Source organism: Ranitomeya imitator, chromosome 4 (assembly GCF_032444005.1).
Source record: "Ranitomeya imitator isolate aRanImi1 chromosome 4, aRanImi1.pri, whole genome shotgun sequence".
Classification (NCBI taxonomy): domain Eukaryota; kingdom Metazoa; phylum Chordata; class Amphibia; order Anura; family Dendrobatidae; genus Ranitomeya; species Ranitomeya imitator.
This window is the reverse complement of record NC_091285.1, coordinates 11,399,246-11,423,273: the sequence shown is the minus strand read 5'-3', so window position 1 is coordinate 11,423,273 and position 24,028 is coordinate 11,399,246. Positions and strand designations below refer to the sequence as shown.

The 24,028-nt window shown below is 47.8% G+C and overlaps 1 protein-coding gene across 1 annotated transcript in view; it reads left to right on the top strand.

Moving 5' to 3' along the window:
• OVCH1 (ovochymase 1) overlaps positions 1-24,028 on the top strand; it is a 39,391-nt gene that overhangs the window by 5,665 nt on the left and 9,698 nt on the right. Inside the window, exons 8-22 of the mRNA XM_069763017.1 lie at positions 161-353; positions 13,317-13,407; positions 13,616-13,740; positions 14,094-14,234; positions 14,313-14,443; positions 14,692-14,785; positions 18,124-18,252; positions 18,690-18,779; positions 18,938-19,115; positions 21,372-21,444; positions 21,533-21,728; positions 23,025-23,170; positions 23,255-23,411; positions 23,488-23,568; positions 23,741-23,968. Of these exons, the coding sequence (XP_069619118.1) occupies positions 161-353; positions 13,317-13,407; positions 13,616-13,740; positions 14,094-14,234; positions 14,313-14,443; positions 14,692-14,785; positions 18,124-18,252; positions 18,690-18,779; positions 18,938-19,115; positions 21,372-21,444; positions 21,533-21,728; positions 23,025-23,170; positions 23,255-23,411; positions 23,488-23,568; positions 23,741-23,968 (2,053 nt within the window). The remainder of the gene's footprint in view (positions 1-160; positions 354-13,316; positions 13,408-13,615; positions 13,741-14,093; positions 14,235-14,312; positions 14,444-14,691; positions 14,786-18,123; positions 18,253-18,689; positions 18,780-18,937; positions 19,116-21,371; positions 21,445-21,532; positions 21,729-23,024; positions 23,171-23,254; positions 23,412-23,487; positions 23,569-23,740; positions 23,969-24,028) is intronic.

Sequence of the window (24,028 nt, the reverse complement as noted above, 5' to 3'; positions counted from 1 at the left end):
CTCCCACTCATAAACAGGAAGTAGGGAGGCATTAACAGGAAGTCACATGAGGGAAACCAAGTAAGAAAAGGGGAAATCCTTGTGTCAAAAATGGAGAAAACTTAACGTTTCTTCTTAGACATTGACTTGTGCTATAATTTGGTCATGTGATTTATCTCAGGGAGACTCTGGAGGACCCCTAGTTTGCAGGCGGCGGTCCGGTACTTGGGTCTTGGTCGGCAGTACGTCCTGGGGCGCTGGTTGTGGAAGAACTTGGGGAGCGTTCATGACCAATGATGCCGCTCTCGGGTCTCCGGCCGTTTACTCCAGAGTGTCTGCACTCGTGGACTTCATAAGAAATTCATCATCTGACAGTAAGTCGCCCTAAAATAAGCCAGGACTACGCGGGACTGAAATGTGTATCGGTACGGAGAGCGAAGCCGTGACCACCTCTCATCTGACATGATCGTATCGGTCCGAATAATCCCAAAACTCTATGCCGATTACTGCGCTAATATCTTTATAAAACTTGGAGCATTTCCTGATGCAGAGCTCCCCCTAGTGGTGACTGCAGACAGGATCTTATCATGTATCTCTGCATACAGGGAGCTCCCCCTAGTGGTGGCTGCAGATAGGGTCTTATCATGTATCTCTGTATACAGGGAGCTCCCCCTAGTGGTGACTGCAGACAGGATCTTATCATGTATCTCTGTATACAGGGAGCTCCCCCTAGTGGTGACTGCAGACAGGATCTTATCATGTATCTCTGCATACAGGGAGCTCCCCCTAGTGGTGGCTGCAGATAGGATCTTATCATGTATCTCTGTATACAGGGAGCTCCCCCTAGTGGTGACTGCAGACAGGATCTTATCATGTATCTCTGTATACAGGGAGCTCCCCCTAGTGGTGACTGCAGACAGGATCTTATCATGTATCTCTGTATACAGGGAGCTCCCCCTAGTGGTGACTGCAGACAGGATCTTATCATGTATCTCTGTATACAGGGAGCTCCCCCTAGTGGTGACTGCAGACAGGATCTTATCATGTATCTCTGTATACAGGGAGCTCCCCCTAGTGGTGGCTGCAGACAGGATCTTATCATGTATCTCTGCATACAGGGAGCTCCCCCTAGTGGTGGCTGCAGACAGGATCTTATCATGTATCTCTGTATACAAGGAGCTCCCCCTAGTGGTGACTGCAGACAGGATCTTATCATGTATCTCTGTATACAGGGAGCTCCCCCTAGTGGTGGCTGCAGACAGGATCTTATCATGTATCTCTGCATACAGGGAGCTCCCCCTAGTGGTGGCTGCAGATAGGGTCTTATCATGTATCTCTGTATACAGGGAGCTCCCCCTAGTGGTGACTGCAGACAGGATCTTATCATGTATCTCTGTATACAGGGAGCTCCCCCTAGTGGTGGCTGCAGACAGGATCTTATCATGTATCTCTGCATACAGGGAGCTCCCCCTAGTGGTGGCTGCAGATAGGGTCTTATCATGTATCTCTGTATACAGGGAGCTCCCCCTAGTGGTGGCTGCAGACAGGATCTTATCATGTATCTCTGTATACAGGGAGCTCCCCCTAGTGGTGACTGCAGACAGGATCTTATCATGTATCTCTGTATACAGGGAGCTCCCCCTAGTGGTGGCTGCAGACAGGATCTTATCATGTATCTCTGCATACAGGGAGCTCCCCCTAGTGGTGGCTGCAGATAGGATCTTATCATGTATCTCTGTATACAGGGAGCTCCCCCTAGTGGTGGCTGCAGACAGGATCTTATCATGTATCTCTGCATACAGGGAGCTCCCCCTAGTGGTGGCTGCAGATAGGATCTTATCATGTATCTCTGTATACACGGAGCTCCCCCTAGTGGTGGCTGCAGACAGGATCTTATCATGTATCTCTGTATACAGGGAGCTCCCCCTAGTGGTGGCTGCAGATAGGATCTTATCATGTATCTCTGCATACAGGGAGCTCCCCCTAGTGGTGACTGCAGATAGGGTCTTATCATGTATCTCTGTATACAGGGAGCTCCCCCTAGTGGTGGCTGCAGACAGGATCTTATCATGTATCCCTGTATACAGGGAGCTCCCCCTAGTGGTGGCTGCAGACAGGATCTTATCATGTATCTCTGTATACAGGGAGCTCCCCCTAGTGGTGGCTGCAGACAGTATCTTATCATGTATCTCTGTATACAGGGAGCTCCCCCTAGTGGTGGCTGCAGACAGGATCTTATCATGTATCCCTGTATACAGGGAGCTCCCCCTAGTGGTGGCTGCAGATAGGATCTTATCATGTATCTCTGTATACAGGGAGCTCCCCCTAGTGGTGGCTGCAGATAGGATCTTATCATGTATCTCTGTATACAGGGAGCTCCCCCTAGTGGTGGCTGCAGACAGGATCTTATCATGTATCTCTGCATACAGGGAGCTCCCCCTAGTGGTGGCTGCAGATAGGATCTTATCATGTATCTCTGTATACACGGAGCTCCCCCTAGTGGTGGCTGCAGACAGGATCTTATCATGTATCCCTGTATACAGGGAGCTCCCCCTAGTGGTGGCTGCAGACAGGATCTTATCATGTATCTCTGTATACAGGGAGCTCCCCCTAGTGGTGGCTGCAGACAGGATCTTATCATGTATCTCTGTATACAGGGAGCTCCCCCTAGTGGTGGCTGCAGACAGGATCTTATCATGTATCTCTGTATACAGGGAGCTCCCCCTAGTGGTGGCTGCAGACAGGATCTTATCATGTATCCCTGTATACAGGGAGCTCCCCCTAGTGGTGGCTGCAGATAGGATCTTATCATGTCTCTCTGTATACAGGGAGCTCCCCCTAGTGGTGGCTGCAGACAGGATCTTATCATGTATCCCTGTATACAGGGAGCTCCCCCTAGTGGTGGCTGCAGATAGGATCTTATCATGTATCTCTGTACACAGGGAGCTCCCCCTAGTGGTGGCTGCAGACAGGATCTTATCTTGTATCTCTGCATACAGGGAGCTCCCCCTAGTGGTGGCTGCAGACAGGATCTTATCATGTATCTCTGTATACAGAGAGCTCCCCCTAGTGGTGACTGCAGACAGGATCTTATCATGTACACAGGGAGCTCCCCCTAGTGGTGGCTGCAGACAGGATCTTATCATGTATCTCTGTATACAGGGAGCTCCCCCTAGTGGTGACTGCAGACAGGATCTTATCATGTATCTCTGTATACAGGGAGCTCCCCCTAGTGGTGACTGCAGACAGGATCTTATCATGTATCTCTGTATACAGGGAGCTCCCCCTAGTGGTGGCTGCAGACAGGATCTTATCATGTATCTCTTTAAACAGGGAGCTCCCCCTAGTGGTGGCTACAGACAGGATCTTATCATGTATCTCTTTATACAGGGAGCTCCCCTTAGTGGTGGCTGCAGACAGGATCTTATCATGTATCTCTGTATACAGGGAGCTCCCGTAGTGGTGGCTGCAGACAGGATCTTATCATGTATCTCTGTATACAGGGAGCTCCCCCTAGTGGTGGCTACAGACAGGATCTTATCATGTATCTCTTTAAACAGGGAGCTCCCCCTAGTGGTGGCTACAGACAGTATCTTATCATGTATCTCTTTATACAGGGAGCTCCCCCTAGTGGTGGCTGCAGACAGGATCTTATCATGTATCTCTGTATACAGGGAGCTCCCCTTAGTGGTGGCTGCAGACAGGATCTTATCATGTATCTCTGTATACAGGGAGCTCCCCCTAGTGGTGGCTACAGACAGTATCTTATCATGTATCTCTTTATACAGGGAGCTCCCCCTAGTGGTGGCTGCAGACAGGATCTTATCATGTATCTCTGTATACAGGGAGCTCCCCTTAGTGGTGGCTGCAGATAGGATCTTATCATGTATCTCTGTATACAGGGAGCTCCCCTTAGTGGTGGCTGCAGACAGGATCTTACCATGTATCTCTGTATACAGGGAGCTCCCCCTAGTGGTGGCTGCAGACAGGATCTTATCATGTATTTCTGTATACAGGGAGCTCCCCTAGTGGTGGCTGCAGACAGGATCTTACCATGTATCTCTGTATACAGGGAGCTCCCCCTAGTGGTGGCTGCAGACAGGATCTTATCATGTATCTCTGCATACAGGGAGCTCCCCCTAGTGGTGGCTGCAGATAGGATCTTATCATGTATCTCTGTATACACGGAGCTCCCCCTAGTGGTGGCTGCAGACAGGATCTTATCATGTATCCCTGTATACAGGGAGCTCCCCCTAGTGGTGGCTGCAGACAGGATCTTATCATGTATCTCTGTATACAGGGAGCTCCCCCTAGTGGTAGCTGCAGACAGGATCTTATCATGTATCTCTGTATACAGGGAGCTCCCCCTAGTGGTGGCTGCAGACAGGATCTTATCATGTATCCCTGTATACAGGGAGCTCCTCCTAGTGGTGACTGCAGACAGGATCTTATCATGTATCTCTGTACACAGGGAGCTCCCCCTAGTGGTGGCTGCAGACAGGATCTTATCATGTATCTCTGTATACAGGGAGCTCCCCCTAGTGGTGGCTGCAGACAGGATCTTATCTTGTATCTCTGCATACAGGGAGCTCCCCCTAGTGGTGGCTGCAGACAGGATCTTATCATGTATCTCTGTATACAGGGAGCTCCCCCTAGTGGTGGCTACAGACAGGATCTTATCATGTATCTCTGTATACAGGGAGCTCCTCTTAGTGCTGGCTGCAGACAGGATCTTATCATGTATCTCTTTAAACAGGGAGCTCCCCCTAGTGGTGGCTACAGACAGTATCTTATCATGTATCTCTTTATACAGGGAGCTCCCCCTAGTGGTGGCTGCAGACAGGATCTTATCATGTATCTCTGTATACAGGGAGCTCCCCCTAGTGGTGGCTGCAGACAGGATCTTATCATGTATCTCTGTATACAGGGAGCTCCCCCTAGTGGTGGCTGCAGACAGGATCTTATCATGTATCTCTGTATACAGGGAGCTCTGTTATGACCTGGTGGTCAGGACAATAATGGACCTGGTGGTTAAGAGCACACGGAATGACCTGATAGTTCCTGGGACGTGGGAACTCTGCTGACCGCAATCCCTAATCCTATCACACACACTAGAAATAGCCGTGGATTGCTCCTAACGCTCCCTATGCAACTCGGCACAGCCTAAGGAACTAGCTAGCCCTGAAGATAGAAAAATAAAGCCTACCTTGCCTCTGAGAAATTCCCCAAAGGAAAAGGCAGCCCCCCACATATAATGACTGTGAGTAAAGATGAAAATACAAACACAGAGATGAAATAGATTTAGCAAAGTGAGGCCCGACTTACTGAACAGACTCATGATAGGAAAGGTTGCTTTGCCGTCAGCACAAAAACCTACAAAAAGACCACGCAGAGGGAGCAAAAAGACCCTCCGCACCGACTCACGGTGCGGAGGCGCTCCCTCTGCGTCCCAGAGCTTCCAGCAAGCAAGACAACAATAAAAATAGCAAGCTGGACAGAAAAATAGCAAACCAAAGAAAAACAAGCAGGAACTTAGCTTTTGCTGGGAAGACAGGTCACAAGAACGATCCAGGAGTGAACTAGACCAATACTGGAACATTGACAGGTGGCATGGAGCAAAGATCTAAGTGGAGTTAAATAGAGCAACCAGCTAACGAATTAACCTCGTCACCTGTGGAAGGAAACTCAGAAACACCCACCAGAGGAAGTCCATGGATAGAACCAGCCGAAGTACCATTCATGACCACAGGAGGGAGCCCGACAACAGAATTCACAACAGTACCCCCCCTTGAGGAGGGGTCACCGAACCCTCACCAGAGCCCCCAGGCCGACCAGGATGAGCCAAATGAAAGGCACGAACCAGATCGGCAGCATGAACATCAGAGGCAAAAACCCAGGAATTATCTTCCTGACCATAACCCTTCCACTTGACCAGGTACTGGAGTTTCCGTCTCGAAATACGAGAATCCAAAATCTTCTCCACCACATACTCCAACTCCCCATCAACCAACACCGGGGCAGGAGGATCAACGGATGGAACCACAGGCGCCACGTATCTCCGCAATAACGACCTATGGAACACATTATGGATGGCAAAAGAAGCAGGAAGGGCCAAACGAAATGACACAGGATTGATAACCTCAGAAATCTTATACGGACCAATGAAACGAGGCTTAAACTTAGGAGAGGAAACCTTCATAGGAACATAACGAGACGACAACCAAACCAAATCCCCAACACGAAGTCGGGGACCCACACAGCACCGGCGGTTAGCGAAACGTTGAGCCTTCTCCTGGGACAAAGTCAAATTGTTCACCACATGAGTCCAAATCTGCTGCAACCTATCCACCACAGTATCTACACCAGGACAGTCCAAAGACTCAACCTTCCCTGAAGAGAAACGAGGATGGAAACCAGAATTGCAGAAAAACGGCGAAACCAAAGTAGCCGAGCTGGCCCGATTATTAAGGGCGAACTCAACCAATGGCAAAAAGGACACCCAATCATCCTGATCAGCAGAAACAAAGCATCTCAGATATGTTTCCAAAGTTTGATTAGTTCGTTCGGTTTGGCCATTTGTCTGAGGATGGAAAGCCGAAGAAAAAGACAAATCAATGCCCATCTTAGCGCAAAAGGATCGCCAAAACCTCGAAACAAACTGAGAACCTCTGTCCGAAACGATGTTCTCCGGGATACCATGTAAACGAACCACATGCTGGAAAAATAATGGCACCAAATCAGAGGAGGAAGGTAATTTAGACAAAGGTACCAAATGGACCATCTTAGAAAAGCGATCACAAACCACCCAAATGACCGACATCTTTTGAGAGACGGGGAGATCCGAAATAAAATCCATAGAAATATGCGTCCAGGGCCTATTCGGGACAGGCAAGGGCAAAAGCAACCCACTGGCACGAGAACAGCAGGGCTTAGCCCGAGCACAAGTCCCACAGGACTGCACAAAAGAACGCACGTGACAAAGACGGCCACCAAAAGGATCTAGCCACCAAATCTCTGGTACCAAAGATTCCAGGATGCCCAGCCAACACTGAACAATGAATCTCAGAGATAACTCTACTAGTCCATTTATCAGGGACAAACAGTTTCTCCGCTGGGCAACGGTCAGGTCTATCAGCCTGAAATTTTTGCAGCACCCGCCGCAAGTCAGGGGAGATGGCAGACAAAATTACCCCCTCTTTGAGAATACCCGCCGGCTCAGGAACACCCGGAGAGTCAGGCACAAAACTCCTTGACAGGGCATCAGCCTTCACATTCTTAGAGCCCAGAAGGTACGAAACCACAAAATCAAAACGGGAGAAAAACAACGCCCATCGAGCCTGTCTCGGATTCAACCGTTTGGCAGACTCAAGATAAGTCAAATTCTTGTGATCTGTCAAGACCACCACGCGATGCTTGGCTCCTTCAAGCCAATGACGCCACTCCTCGAATGCCCACTTCATGGCCAACAACTCACGATTACCAACATCATAATTACGCTCAGCAGGCGAAAACTTTCTAGAAAAGAAAGCACATGGCTTCATCACCGAGCCATCAGAACTTCTTTGCGACAAAACAGCCCCTGCTCCAATCTCAGAAGCATCAACCTCAACCTGAAACGGGAGCGAAACATCTGGCTGGCACTACACAGGGGCAGAAGAAAAACGACGCTTCAACTCCTGAAAAGCCTCTACAGCTGCACCCTTCTTGGTCAAATCAGTCAACGGTTTAGCAACACTAGAAAAATTAGCGATGAAGCGCCGATAAAAATTAGCAAAGCCCAGGAACTTTTGCAGGCTCTTCACAGATGTCGGCTGAGTCCAATCGTAAATGGCCTGGACTTTAACAGGGTCCATCTCGATAGTAGAAGGGGAAAAAATGAAACCCAAAAATGAAACCTTCTGAACTCCAAAGAGACACTTTGACCCCTTCACAAACAAGGAATTCGCACGAAGGACCTGGAACACCATTCTGACCTGCTTCACATGAGACTCCCAATCATCCGAAAAGACCAAAATATCATCCAAATACACAATCAGGAATTTATCCAGGTACTCTCGGAAGATGTCATACATAAAGGACTGAAATACTGATGGAGCATTGGAAAGCCCGAATGGCATAACCAGGTACTCAAAATGGCCCTCGGGCGTATTAAATGCTGTTTTCCATTCATCGCCTTGTTTAATACGCACAAGATTATACGCCCCTCGAAGATCTATCTTGGTAAACCAACTAGCCCCTTTAATACGAGCAAACAAATCAGACAGCATGCTGATGGATAGAACCAGCCGAAGTACCATTCATGACCACAGGAGGGAGCCCGACAACAGAATTCACAACAGAGCTCCCCCCAGTGGTGGCTGCAGACAGGATCTTATCATGTATCTCTTTATACAGGGAGCTCCCCCTAGTGGTGACTGCAGACAGGATCTTATTATGTATCTCTGCATACATGTTGTGAATTCTGTGGCAGAGCTCCCTCCTGTGGTCAAAAGTGGTACTTCGGCTGGTTTTCTCTGTGAGCTTCTGTTGGTGGAGGAAAGTGGTACTGCGGCTTCTGAGTTTCCTTCCTCAGGTGTTGTGGTGAAGTCGTTAGGTGCTGTTCTATTTAACTCCACCTAGTGCTTTGATCCTGGCCTCCAGTCAATGTTCTAGTATTGTCTAGGATGCTGCCCTTCCCGTGGTTGTTCCTTCCCGGGGAAAGGCCTGGCTATTCACTGCTTGCGTCGAGAAACACGTGATGGTGTCTCCGCAGCTTCTTTACTTGCATTTGCATATTTCCCATAAGGGATGGGGGCAGTGTTCTGGAATCACTGCGTTGAGAAACACGTGATGGTGTCTCCGCAGTGTTGGATGTTTTGGTCTCCCCGAGGCCAATCATCTGTGCCTTTATAGTCTTTTTACTAGGCACTGCTCCTAATAGCCAGATTCCTACTCCACACTGATGAGGGGCAAAAACCCCGAAACAGCTGTCTGTGGATGGATACCATGCTTGGCATAGGTGGCTTTCCTTCATAGGATGCTGCCCTTCCCGTGGTTGTTCCTTCCCGGGGAAAGGCCTGGCTATTCACTGCTTGCGTCGAGAAACACGTGATGGTGTCTCCGCAGCTTCTTTACTTGCATTTGCATATTTCCCATAAGGGATGGGGGCAGTGTTCTGGAATCACTGCGTTGAGAAACACGTGATGGTGTCTCCGCAGTGTTGGATGTTTTGGTCTCCCCGAGGCCAATCATCTGTGCCTTTATAGTCTTTTTACTAGGCACTGCTCCTAATAGCCAGATTCCTACTCCACACTGATGAGGGGCAAAAACCCCGAAACAGCTGTCTGTGGATGGATACCATGCTTGGCATAGGTGGCTTTCCTTCATCGGATGCTGCCCTTCCCGTGGTTGTTCCTTCCCGGGAAAAGGCCTGGCTATTCACTGCTTGCGTCGAGAAACACGTGATGGTGTCTCCGCAGCTTCTTTACTTGCATTTGCATATTTCCCATAAGGGATGGGGGCAGTGTTCTGGAATCACTGCGTTGAGAAACACGTGATGGTGTCTCCGCAGTGTTGGATGTTTTGGTCTCCCCGAGGCCAATCATCTGTGCCTTTATAATGTTCTAGTATTGGACCTGTTTCCTCCTGGATCGTTCCTGTGGCCTGCTGCTCTGCATAGCTAAGTTTCGCTTTGCTATTTGTTTGCTGTTTTGTTCAGTCCAGCTTGTCAATTTGTTTTTTTCTGCTTACTGGAAGCTCTGGGATGCAGAGGGTGTACCTCCGTGCCGTTAGTTCGGTATGGAGGGTCTTTTTGCCCCCTTTGCGTGGTTTTTGTAGGGTTTTGTGTTGACCGCAAAGTTACCTTTCCTATCCTCGCTCTGTTCAGAAAGTTGGGCCTCACTTTGCTAAATCTATTTCATCTCTACGTTTGTCTTTTCATCTTAACTCACAGTCATTATATGTGGGGGCTGCCTTTTCCTTTGGGGTATTTCTCTGAGGCAAGGTAGGCTTATTTTCTATCTTCAGGCTAGCTAGTTTCTCAGGCCGTGCCGAGTTGCATAGGGAGCGTCAGGCTCAATCCACGGCTGCCTTTAGTGTGGTTGGAGAGGATTAGGGATTGCGGTCAACAGAGTTCCCACGTCTCAGAGCTCGTTCTTGTTTTTTGGGTTATTGCCAGGTCACTGACCTATAATAGGTCAGTGTTATAGGCTATTGCCAGGTCAGACCTATAATAGTATAGGTCTATTATTAGACCTAATACTATCTAATAGACCTGACAGAATAACAAATCTGCAGGTGGTTGGGCATTTAGGAAATAGCGACCACAATATTGTGCAGTTTCACCTGTCTTTCACTAAGGGGACTTGTCAGGGAGTCACAAAAACACTGAACTTTAGGAAGGCAAAGTTTGAACAGCTTAGAGATGCCCTTAATCTGGTAGACTGGGACAATATCCTCAGAAATGAGAATACAGATAATAAATGGGAAATGTTTAAGAACATCCTAAATAGGCAGTGTAAGCGGTTTATACCTTGTGGGAATAAAAGGACTAGAAATAGGAAAAACCCAATGTGGCTAAACAAAGAAGTAAGACAGGCAATTAACAGTAAAAAGAAAGCATTTGCACTACTAAAGCAGGATGGCACCATTGAAGCTCTAAAAAACTATAGGGAGAAAAATACTTTATCTAAAAAACTAATTAAAGCTGCCAAAAAGGAAACAGAGAAGCACATTGCTAAGGAGAGTAAAACTAATCCCAAACTGTTCTTCAACTATATCAATAGTAAAAGAATAAAAACTGAAAATGTAGGCCCCTTAAAAAATAGTGAGGAAAGAATGGTTGTAGATGACGAGGAAAAAGCTAACATATTAAACACCTTCTTCTCCACGGTATTCACGGTGGAAAATGAAATGCTAGGTGAAATCCCAAGAAACAATGAAAACCCTATATTAAGGGTCACCAATCTAACCCAAGAAGAGGTGCGAAACCGGCTAAATAAGATTAAAATAGATAAATCTCCGGGTCCGGATGGCATACACCCACGAGTACTAAGAGAACTAAGTAATGTAATAGATAAACCATTATTTCTTATTTTTAGTGACTCTATAGCGACAGGGTCTGTTCCGCAGGACTGGCGCATAGCAAATGTGGTGCCAATATTCAAAAAGGGCTCTAAAAGTGAACCTGGAAATTATAGGCCAGTAAGTCTAACCTCTATTGTTGGTAAAATATTTGAAGGGTTTCTGAGGGATGTTATTCTGGATTATCTCAATGAGAATAACTGTTTAACTCCATATCAGCATGGGTTTATGAGAAATCGCTCCTGTCAAACCAATCTAATCAGTTTTTATGAAGAGGTAAGCTATAGACTGGACCACGGTGAGTCATTGGACGTGGTATATCTCGATTTTTCCAAAGCGTTTGATACCGTGCCGCACAAGAGGTTGGTACACAAAATGAGAATGCTTGGTCTGGGGGAAAATGTGTGTAAATGGGTTAGTAACTGGCTTAGTGATAGAAAGCAGAGGGTGGTTATAAATGGTATAGTCTCTAACTGGGTCGCTGTGACCAGTGGGGTACCGCAGGGGTCAGTATTGGGACCTGTTCTCTTCAACATATTCATTAATGATCTGGTAGAAGGTTTACACAGTAAAATATCGATATTTGCAGATGATACAAAACTATGTAAAGCAGTTAATACAAGAGAAGATAGTATTCTGCTACAGATGGATCTGGATAAGTTGGAAACTTGGGCTGAAAGGTGGCAGATGAGGTTTAACAATGATAAATGTAAGGTTATACACATGGGAAGAAGGAATCAATGTCACCATTACACACTGACTGGGAAACCACTGGGTAAATCTGACAGTGAGAAGGACTTGGGGATCCTAGTTAATGATAAACTTACCTGGAGCAGCCAGTGCCAGGCAGCAGCTGCCAAGGCAAACAGGATCATGGGGTGCATTAAAAGAGGTCTGGATACACATGATGAGAGCATTATACTGCCTCTGTACAAATCCCTAGTTAGACCGCACATGGAGTACTGTGTCCAGTTTTGGGCACCGGTGCTCAGGAAGGATATAATGGAACTAGAGAGAGTACAAAGGAGGGCAACAAAATTAATAAAGGGGATGGGAGAACTACAATACCCAGATAGATTAGCGAAATTAGGATTATTTAGTCTAGAAAAAAGACGACTGAGGGGCGATCTAATAACCATGTATAAGTATATAAGGGGACACTACAAATATCTCGCTGAGGATCTGTTTATACCAAGGAAGGTGACGGGCACAAGGGGGCATTCTTTGCGTCTGGAGGAGAGAAGGTTTTTCCACCAACATAGAAGAGGATTCTTTACTGTTAGGGCAGTGAGAATCTGGAATTGCTTGCCTGAGGAGGTGGTGATGGCGAACTCAGTCGAGGGGTTCAAGAGAGGCCTGGATGTCTTCCTGGAGCAGAACAATATTGTATCATACAATTATTAGGTTCTGTAGAAGGACGTAGATCTGGGTATTTATTATGATGGAATATAGGCTGAACTGGATGGACAAATGTCTTTTTTCGGCCTTACTAACTATGTTACTATGTTACTATGTTACTGTATGTGCGCTGACCTCTATGTTCATTGTGGTACTGAACTACCTTTCATAACACATACAGTGAGCTCCTCCTAGTGGTGACTGTAGACAGGATCTTATCATGTATCTCTGTATACAGGGAGCTCCCCCTAGTGGTGACTGCAGACAGGATCTTATCATGTATCTCTGTATACAGGGAGCTCCCCCTAGTGGTGACTGTAGACAGGATCTTATCATGTATCTCTGTATACAGGGAGCTCCTCCTAGTGGTGACTGTAGACAGGATCTTATCATGTATCTCTGTATACAGGGAGCTCCCCCTAGTGGTGGCTGCAGACAGGATCTTATCATGTATCTCTGTATACAGGGAGCTCCCCCTAGTGGTGACTGTAGACAGGATCTTATCATGTATCTCTGTATACAGGGAGCTCCCCCTAGTGGTGACTGTAGACGGGATCTTATCATGTATCTCTGTATACAGGGAGCTCCCTCTAGTGGTGGCTGCAGACAGGATCTTATCATGTATCTCTGTATACAGGGAGCTCCCCCTAGTGGTGACTGCAGACAGGATCTTATCATGTATATGTGTATACAGGGAGCTCCCCCTGGTGGTGGCTGCCAGAATACAGAATGCCGTGATGTTACTCTGTTCTTGCAGTGATTTGCATGTAGAATAGCCCCTACCTGTGGTTATAACCAGTACTGCTTCTCATTTTGTCCATTATTTGTGTGCTTTCTTCTCTCCTTAGAATAGATCTTGTATATTTTGCATTTTACAGGCATCTGCAGTTCGAGACCGCTGACTATTGTCGCCAAACATGGTTACATCAAGTACCCCTTAGATGCTAACAGCAATTATTCCAACAACAGGTAACATTGTCGTCATTCTACAAGCCCTCCGCCTCCTAGTGGTAGAATTGTTTCCTACAGGGAAGAGTGAACATTTTGCTTATGTCATAGATAATTATCTGTAAATGGTTCCCTGCTATAACTTGAGCTCTTCCTATCCTTAAAGAGCATGTATAAACTATATGCATGTTAACACTGCATCACCCCTTTAAATCTGTCATCATTGCAGTCAATGTCGATGGACAATAATTTCATCTGCGAATATCAAGATCCGATTTGTAAAACTGGACCTGGAGGATCATGTGACCTGCGCTCACGACTCGTTGATTTTTACTGTCAAACAGAAGGAAGTCCGTAAGTATATTTAAATTTATGCATGAAAATTATTTTGTTGCCCATTATATTAAGAATCAAATGAATTATGTTCATGTAGGGGATTACAGCTCCATTTTCTGATACAGAGCTCCAAATCCCCTGCATAGCCATAGCTTTACATGATAAATATCTGGCTGCCTGCAGTCACCACTAGGGGGAGCTCCCTGAATACAGGATTCACTATGTGCAGTGAGCTCCCCCTAGTGGTGGATGCAGGTAGTGACTGTAATAGAATTACATAGAGAATATATAGAATGGTCGCGTACGACAATCTTTTCTGATGAATAAATCTATGGAAATGATGGGGTGAAACATTTGCTGCCCTTTCTCAGGGAAGTTGTGTGGATACGTCCTGCCGTCCCCTCTAATAATCCGCTCCGGGAATGTCACGGTGTCTTTCATCTCGGACGGTTCCGTCAGTGGTCGCGGGTTTGAGTTCGAGTTTTCTACGTTATCTCCGACGTCGAAGAAAGGTGGGTGCTGACGTGATTGGACGGCCGTTCTGCGGGGTCTCCGGCTCGGGACCTCAGTTCTTCTGTTTCGTTGTATAGGCTCCGGGTGCGGCAGCGCTGCGGAGCTACGAGAGGAAGGAAAAATCTTCACCCTTAATTATCCCGGGTTGTACCCAAGTAACACTTCCTGTCGCTGGGTTATAGAAGCGCCAGAAGGGAACGTGATACAGGTAAATGGCTTCTTGGGTCCATGGTGATTGTATACAATCTCTTATTAATAGTATTAATGTCTACTACCCCTTTACGGTCCAATACCAAGGATTCAATAAGAATAGTTATTTAGAGTTCAGTGAGCTTATTTTCAAGAAACAGCGCCACTTAGGTCTATCTGGATGTGTCTGGTAATGCAGCTCAACCCCAGTGTCCACATCTGCAGACCGTACACTGATGTAATAACCTTGTTGTGTTCACTTTGCAGATTGTATTTGAAGACTTTTCTCTGGAGTATCAGAAACAATGTGATTACGATCATGTCTCAATTTACAGCGACAGAGAGGAATCTCGCCTAATCGGTATTAGCAGATACGTAAGATCCTGTCTGCAGCCACCACTAGGGGGAGCTCCCTGTATACAGAGATACATGATAAGATCCTGTCTGCAGCCACCACTAGGGGGAGCTCCCTGTATACAGAGATACATGATAAGATTCTGTCTGCAGCCACCACTAGGGGGAGCTCCCTGTATACAGAGATACATAATAAGATCCTGTCTGCAGCCACCACTAGGGGGAGCTCCCTGTATACAGAGATACATGATAAGATCCTGTCTGCAGCCACCACTAGGGGGAGCTCCCTGTATTCAGAGATACATGATAAGATCCTGTCTGCAGCCACCACTAGGGGGAGCTCCCTGTATACAGAGATACATGATAAGATCCTGTCTGCAGTCACCACTCGGGGGAGCTCCCTGTATACAGAGATACATGATAAGATCCTGTCTGCAGCCACCACTAGGGGGAGCTCCCTGTATACAGAGATACATGATAAGATCCTGTCTGCAGCCACCACTAGGGGGAGCTCCCTGTATACAGAGATACATGATAAGATCCTGTCTGCTACCACCACTAGGGGGAGCTCCCTGTATACAGAGATACATGATAAGATCCTGCCTGCAGTCACCACTAGGGGGAGCTCCCTGTATACAGAGATACATGATAAGATCCTGTCTGCAGCCACCACTAGGGGGAGCTCCCTGTATACAGAGATACATGATAAGATCCTGTCTGCAGCCACCACTAGGGGGAGCTCCCTGTATACAGAGATACATGATAAGATCCTGTCTGCAGCCACCACTAGGGGGAGCTCCCTGTATACAGAGATACATGATAAGATCCTGTCTGCAGCCACCACTAGGGGGAGCTCCCTGTATACAGAGATACATGATAAGATTCTGTCTGCAGCCACCACTAGGGGGAGCTCCCTGTATACAGAGATACATGATAAGATCCTGTCTGCAGCCACCACTAGGGGGAGCTCCCTGTATACAGAGATACATGATAAGATCCTGTCTGCAGCCACCACTAGGGGGAGCTCTCTGTATACAGAGATACATGATAAGATCCTGTCTGCAGTCACCACTAGGGGGAGCTCCCTGTATACAGAGATACATGATAAGATCCTGTCTGCAGCCACCACTAGGGGGAGCTCCCTGTATACAGAGATACATGATAAGATTCTGTCTGCAGCCACCACTAGGGGGAGCTTCCTGTATAAAGAGATACATTATAAGATCCTGTCTGCAGCCACCACTAGGGGGAGCTCCCTGTATATAGAGATACATGATAAGATCCTGTCTGCAGTCTCCACTAGGGGGAGCTCCCTGTATACAGAGATACATGATAAGATCCTGTCTGCAGTCACCACTAGGGGGAGCTCCCTGTATACAGAGATACATAATAAGATCCTGTCTGCAGCCACCACTAGGGGGAGCTCCCTGTATACAGAGATACATGATAAGATCCTGTCTGCAGCCACCACTAGGGGGAGCTCCCTGTATTCAGAGATACATGATAAGATCCTGTCTGCAGCCACCACTAGGGGGAGCTCCCTGTATACAGAGATACATGATAAGATCCTGTCTGCAGTCACCACTCGGGGGAGCTCCCTGTATACAGAGATACATGATAAGATCCTGTCTGCAGCCACCACTAGGGGGAGCTCCCTGTATACAGAGATACATGATAAGATCCTGTCTGCAGCCACCACTAGGGGGAGCTCCCTGTATACAGAGATACATGATAAGATCCTGTCTGCTACCACCACTAGGGGGAGCTCCCTGTATACAGAGATACATGATAAGATCCTGCCTGCAGTCACCACTAGGGGGAGCTCCCTGTATACAGAGATACATGATAAGATCCTGTCTGCAGCCACCACTAGGGGGAGCTCCCTGTATACAGAGATACATGATAAGATCCTGTCTGCAGCCACCACTAGGGGGAGCTCCCTGTATACAGAGATACATGATAAGATCCTGTCTGCAGCCACCACTAGGGGGAGCTCCCTGTATACAGAGATACATGATAAGATCCTGTCTGCAGCCACCACTAGGGGGAGCTCCCTGTATACAGAGATACATGATAAGATTCTGTCTGCAGCCACCACTAGGGGGAGCTCCCTGTATACAGAGATACATGATAAGATCCTGTCTGCAGCCACCACTAGGGGGAGCTCCCTGTATACAGAGATACATGATAAGATCCTGTCTGCAGCCACCACTAGGGGGAGCTCTCTGTATACAGAGATACATGATAAGATCCTGTCTGCAGTCACCACTAGGGGGAGCTCCCTGTATACAGAGATACATGATAAGATCCTGTCTGCAGCCACCACTAGGGGGAGCTCCCTGTATACAGAGATACATGATAAGATTCTGTCTGCAGCCACCACTAGGGGGAGCTTCCTGTATAAAGAGATACATTATAAGATCCTGTCTGCAGCCACCACTAGGGGGAGCTCCCTGTATATAGAGATACATGATAAGATCCTGTCTGCAGTCTCCACTAGGGGGAGCTCCCTGTATACAGAGATACATGATAAGATCCTGTCTGCAGTCACCACTAGGGGGAGCTCCCTGTATACAGAGATACATGATAAGATTCTGTCTGCAGCCACCACTAGGGGGAGCTTCCTGTATAAAGAGATACATGATAAGATCCTGTCTGCAGCCACCACTAGGGGGAGCTCCCTGTATTCAGAGATACATTATAAGATCCTGTCTGCAGCCACCACTAGGGGGAGCTCCCTGTATATAGAGATACATGATAAGATCCTGTCTGCAGTCACCACTAGGGGGAGCTCCCTGTATACAGAGATACATGATAAGATCCTGTCTGCAGCCACCACTAGGGGGAGCTTCCTGTATACAGAGATACATGATAAGATCCTGTCTGCAGACACCACTAGGGGGAGCTCCCTGTATACAGAGATACATGATAAGATCCTGTCTGCAGCCACCACTAGGGGGAGCTCCCTGTATATAGAGATACATGATAAGATTCTGTCTGCAGCCACCACTAGGGGGAGCTTCCTGTATACAGAGATACATGATAAGATCCTGTCTGCAGACACCACTAGGGGCAGCTCCCTGTATACAGAGATACATGATAAGATCCTGTCTGCAGTCACCACTAGGGGGAGCTCCCTGTATACAGAGATACATGATAAGATCCTGTCTGCAGTCACCACTAGGGGGAGCTCCCTGTATACAGAGATACATGATAAGATCCTGTCTGCAGTCACCACTAGGGGGAGCTGCTTGCTGACAGAAGTGAGCTCCTCCTGCCATCGCTCTGCCCACGCACTGCTGTTGGTTTTCGTCTTTCTGACTCTTCCTTTCTCCCTCTTTCTAGTCACTTTATGTGGGTTTCTCGTGGATCATGTCGTCTTCAGTCCTAGTTACATTATGGTCATTAAATTCCAAAGTGATCACGAGGGAAATTACGCTGGTTTTAAGGCAAGGTTCAGCTTTGTACATCCAGGTATGTGTGCATGGTGTGTAGACTTTTTTGAAGTTTTTTTTTTTTGTCTCATCCATCTACAAAAAATAATTGAGCTAATTTATTTGTTTATAAATAATCTGACTGTTTTATGTGCTCACAATCCTATGTGTTGCCATGGTAACAGACTACAATCAAAAACCCTGTGTGTAGTCAGATCCGGTAGTTATGAAACTTTTCTGCTTCGTTCCAGAACACAGCACCACCCTTGTCCGGAGGTTGTGTCAGGTACTGCAGGAGACCCGTTCACTTTAGTTGAGCCAATCTGCAGTGCCAGACACAACCTTTTGATGGGGTGGCGCTATTTGAGGAAGAAATGACCAATGATTTTTGTAAACCAAGAAAATCATTTTGCTTCTGCACCAACCTTGGGGGAACAGGAGATTCATGATTTTTTTTGTTTTTGGATTTCCCTCCAGATCGGTTACATTTTGCAGACGGACAGACAGGTGTAAAATCCATTCAGGCGCCTCCGGCACCAAATCAGGAGTCAAAGGGTCTTCACATTGGTGAGAAACTGACCCCATTGATTCTTGGTCCAGATCCTTTTCCCATCCCCCACCCCCCATTGTTTTACTCTTCTTTCCCCCTGTAATGGGCCATTGTGTTTCCAATATAATGCCGTGATTTGATGCTTCCCTCCCCCATGTGTCCGGCTGGTGTTTAGGGGTCTGCGGAGTGGCGCCCCTGCCTCCCCAGTGGCTTCTGAGTCGTATAGTTGGAGGGGAGGAATCTTGCCCTAACTGTTGGCCGTGGCAGGTAGCCATCATGTACGAGGACACGTTCCTGTGCGGAGGAGTCGTCGTAACGCCCCAATGGGCCCTGACGGCTGCTCACTGCAAAGTGTAAGTCCCCAAAAATTGCAGGTGGGCTCCCCTGTGGGGGTGTAGGGCGGCCATGGTTACTATACATAGTAATGGAGCAGATCAGGGGCTCCCCTGTGTGGGGTGTAGGGCGGCCATGGTTACTATACATAGTAATGGAGCAGATCAGGGGCTTCCCTGTGGGGGTGTAGGGCGGCCATGGTTGCTATACATAGTAATGGAGCAGATCAGGGGCTTCCCTGTGGGGGTGTAGGGCGGCCATGTTTTATTACACATAGTAATGGAGCAGATCGGGGGCTTCCCTGTGGGGGTGTAGGGCGGCCATGTTTTATTACACATAGTAATGGAGCAGATCGGGGGCTTCCCTGTGGGGGTGTAGGGTGGCCATGTTTGTTATTACACATAGTAAAAGAGCACATCGGGGGCTCCCCTGTGGGGGGGAGTGAAGGGCGGCCATGTTTTATTACACATAGTAAGGGAGCAGATCGGGGGCTTCCCTGTGGGGAGTGTAGGGCGGCCATGTTTGTTATTACACATAGTAAAGGAGCACATCGGGGGCTCCCCTGTGGGGGGGAGTGAAGGGCGGCCATGTTTGTTATTACACATAGTAAGGGAGCAGATCGGGGGCTTCCCTGTGGGGAGTGTAGGGCGGCCATGTTTTATTACACATAGTAAGGGAGCAGATCGGGGGCTTCCCTGTGGGGGGGAGTGAAGGGCGGCCATGTTTGTTGTTACACATAGTAAGGGAGCACATCGGGGGCTTCCCTGTGGGGAGTGTAGGGCGGCCATGTTTGTTATTACACATAGTAGGGGAGCACATCGGGGCTTCCCTGTGGGCAGTGTAGGGCGGCCATGTTTGTTATTACACATAGTAAAGGAGCACATCGGGGGCTTCCCTGTGGGGAGTGTAGGGCGGCCATGTTTGTTATTACACATAGTAAAGGAGCACATCGGGGGCTTCCCTGTGGGGAGTGTAGGGCGGCCATGTTTGTTATTACACATAGTAAGGGAGCACATCGGGGGCTCCCCTGTGGGGAGTGTAGGGCGGCCATGTTTGTTATTACACATAGTAAGGGAGCACATCGGGGGCTCCCCTGTGGGGAGTGTAGGGCGGCCATGTTTGTTATTACACATAGTAAGGGAGCACATTGGGGGCTCCCCTGTGGGGAGTGTAGGGCGGCCATGTTTGTTATTACACATAGTAAGGGAGCACATCGGGGGCTCCCCTGTGGGCAGTGTAGGGCGGCCATGTTTGTTATTACACATAGTAAAGGAGCACATCGGAGGCTCCCCTGTGGGCAGTGTAGGGCGGCCATGTTTGTTATTACACATAGTAAGGGAGCACATCGGGGGCTCCCCTGTGGGGAGTGTAGGGCGGCCATGTTTGTTATTACACATAGTAAGGGAGCACATCGGGGGCTTCCCTGTAGGGAGTGTAGGGCGGCCATGTTTGTTATTACACATAGTAAAGGAGCACATCGAGGGCTTCCCTGTGGGGAGTGTAGGGCGGCCATGTTTGTTATTACACATAGTAAAGGAGCACATCGGGGGCTTCCCTGTGGGGAGTGTAGGGCGGCCATGTTTGTTATTACACATAGTAAGGGAGCACATCGGGGGCTTCCCTGTGGGGAGTGTAGGGCGGCCATGTTTGTTATTACACATAGTAAAGGAGCACATCGAGGGCTCCCCTGTGGGGGGGAGTGTAGGGCGGCCATGTTTGTTATTACACATAGTAGGGGAGCAGATCGGGGCTCCCCTGTGGGGAGTGTAGGGCGGCCATGTTTGTTATTACACATAGTAAAGGAGCACATCGGGGGCTCCCCTGTGGGGAGTGTAGGGCGGCCATGTTTGTTATTACACATAGTAAAGGAGCACATTGGGAGCTTCCCTGTGGGGAGTGTAGGGCGGCCATGTTTGTTATTACACATAGTAAAGGAGCACATCGGGGGCTTCCCTGTGGGGAGTGTAGGGCGGCCATGTTTGTTATTACACATAGTAAAGGAGCACATCGAGGGCTCCCCTGTGGGGGGGAGTGTAGGGCGGCCATGTTTGTTATTACACATAGTAGGGGAGCAGATCGGGGCTCCCCTGTGGGGAGTGTAGGGCGGCCATGTTTGTTATTACACATAGTAAAGGAGCACATCGGGGGCTCCCCTGTGGGGAGTGTAGGGCGGCCATGTTTGTTATTACACATAGTAAAGGAGCACATTGGGAGCTTCCCTGTGGGGAGTGTAGGGCGGCCATGTTTGTCACCATACTTTGACTTTGTGATTACAGATCCTCCGATGTCTCCCAATACCGTCTCATCGCTGGAATCCATGACCGCCTCTTAAATGAATCCAGTAGGCAGGTCAGTGTGTCGGACGGAGATATATGGCCGCCTGTTATAAGGGAACTTCTGAATATTTGAGACAAGCGGTTCACTTTGTGACTTCCAGGTTCGGATGGTTCACGTCTTTGCCGCTCATGAAATGTACAGTCCCATCACCAGAGATTACGACCTTGCGCTGATCCGCTTGGCAGAGGAACTGACCTTTAACGACTTTGTACGTCCGGTCTGCCTGCCCAGTATGGAGGAGCCTCTGCAGCCGTCATCCCTGTGTGTGGTCACGGGCTGGGGCAGCACAAGAGAAGGTGACGGTTCTTGGCATAAGTCCTACAATGGGAACTCGCTGCCCATTGCTGAATTTGTTTTTGTAGTCGATGGGTCTATATTTTATTATGGAGTCTGGGATTTGTATTTCTTTAGGGTTGCGGGTCTTGATTATTGTAGCTGGTCTATATTTATATGGATTTAAAGGGGGTCTTATTGGGAGGGTGTTGGGTCTCTACTTGTTTATTTGGGGTGCAATGAAGGGAGCCATATGCACATCTTGTGATTCAATGCCGTAGATTTGGGTTGTGCCCTAATATAAGGAGGACGGGTATGTGTAAAACATTGAGTATTTGTCACGATTCTTCCGCTCAGAGTTTCTTGGACGCAGTGAGTGACATTTTTGCTGCCCTATGGAATCGGGGTTATGCTGAGCTGTCAGTCTGGTGAATGACAGCTCAGTCATCCAATCTAGTGCAGGGGCGTGTTGAGTTGTCAGCATTTTGATTGACAGCTCAGCCGTCCAATCTGTGACAGTGAGGTTCTGAGTTTCCGTCAGGTGTTCCCTATTCTAAGTAATTAACCAGCTACTTAGCTAAACCGTCAGTCCCAGATCACTTGCAGTTGTAGCATTCCCTTGATGGGGCATGTTTGCCTTGTATTTCAGTGCTCTGCTTGTTGATCTCTTGCCCCCTGACCTTGGACATTACTCTGACCATCCGTTTGCTCTAGCCCCTTTGCTTTGATTCAATATCTTCCTGGTATTCTGACCTCGGACCGTGACCTGACTACGCCTTTGTCTTTCCTCCTTAGTTTACGACATGCTCTCTTGGTATCTGACCCCGAAACGTTTGATTACCCTGGCTGATGGGTTGTCCATGAGTAGTACCTTGCGTCACGGTATTACTTTGAATCTTCCTAGAACTCTGAAAAGTTGGCAAGTAGGATAAATGATGTTCGAGTGTGTCCACCCTTTGTGGCTGGCTACACGATCAAAGCACTTTCCACCCATGGTTGGCCAATTGATGAGCGATTATGAAACGACATGGTGCAGCAATTGGCCAGAGTGGTGGGCAGAGTTTCTACATGTCGCCAGCCGCCGCCTGTTGTCTCATCCTTGATGTAAGGAGCCAATGAGGCCCTGATTATAGCTGCTGTTTCGATTGAGTTGGCACTTTCTGCTAGGAGAGGGTAAAAGGTACCATTGTCATGCAGTCTGGACACAGAGCAGGTGACAGAGATGACATGGTTTCAGGTTTTTCCTTTAATGATCCAGTACTTGTTCCATTTATCTGGTAAAATAAAATGACCATTTTTTTTTTTTTTGTGCTCTTCAGATGGGCAATACTCCAATCGCTTGCAGCAATTACCAGTCCCCATTCTGAACAACACCATCTGCAACAGCAACTATTACCCAGGAGCCATCTCAGATAATATGTTCTGTGCCGGGTTTCCTGGTAGTGAAGGAAAAGATGCCTGCCAGGTCCGTAACAAATATCTCTTAAGTCTCCGATCTCTAAAGCGAGGGGTTATGCAACAGCACATCACTTCTGGTTATTTTCTACAGGGGGATTCTGGGGGGCCATTGGTCTGTCCCAGATCAAATAAAACCTATGTACTTTATGGCATAGTCAGCTGGGGCGTGGGCTGTGCACGACCAAAACGGCCTGGTGTATATACAAGAGTCCGTTCTTTCCTAAGTTGGATCGAAAATACCCAAAAAGGTAACTGGATAGCGTGGACGATGGCTTCTGTCCAGGAGAAGACCAACACTGAATATTAATTTCTCTGTTTATACAGAAGTAAACAAAACTTTACATCATCCAAATATTCCCGTAAAGAAACCGATGTCACCTGAGGGGCAGAGATTTCTACCTGCTGGTAAGTTGGACAAAAATGATAAGGTATACTATCTCTATGCGAGTCTCAAATGTATCTCTGAGATTTAGAAACAAAGAGCAAAAACTGCACTTGGCTCTCTGAGAACTCATGGGTGCAAGACAGAAAATACATGCAGATAATCACCTTCTATCAAAAATATCTTGTCTTGTAGCTTGTCCCAATGACCTTCTTTTGGAGGATGCGGTTGGCTCGATTGGTTCACCAGGATTTCCATATGGATATACCGGGGGCTTGATCTGCTCTTGGGTCATCTCTACCTCATCCTCTCACAGCTTAATAAAAATTGTTGTGGAACAAGTGTCTATAGTGGAATCTGTAAACTGTATGACGGAATCTCTGTCCATCTACCAGGAGAAGAACAATGTCAGTCAATTGATAGGTAAGAAAAACGTGGGTGATGCTTATGGACTCACAGACCAGATCCAGAGAAGGAAAATTG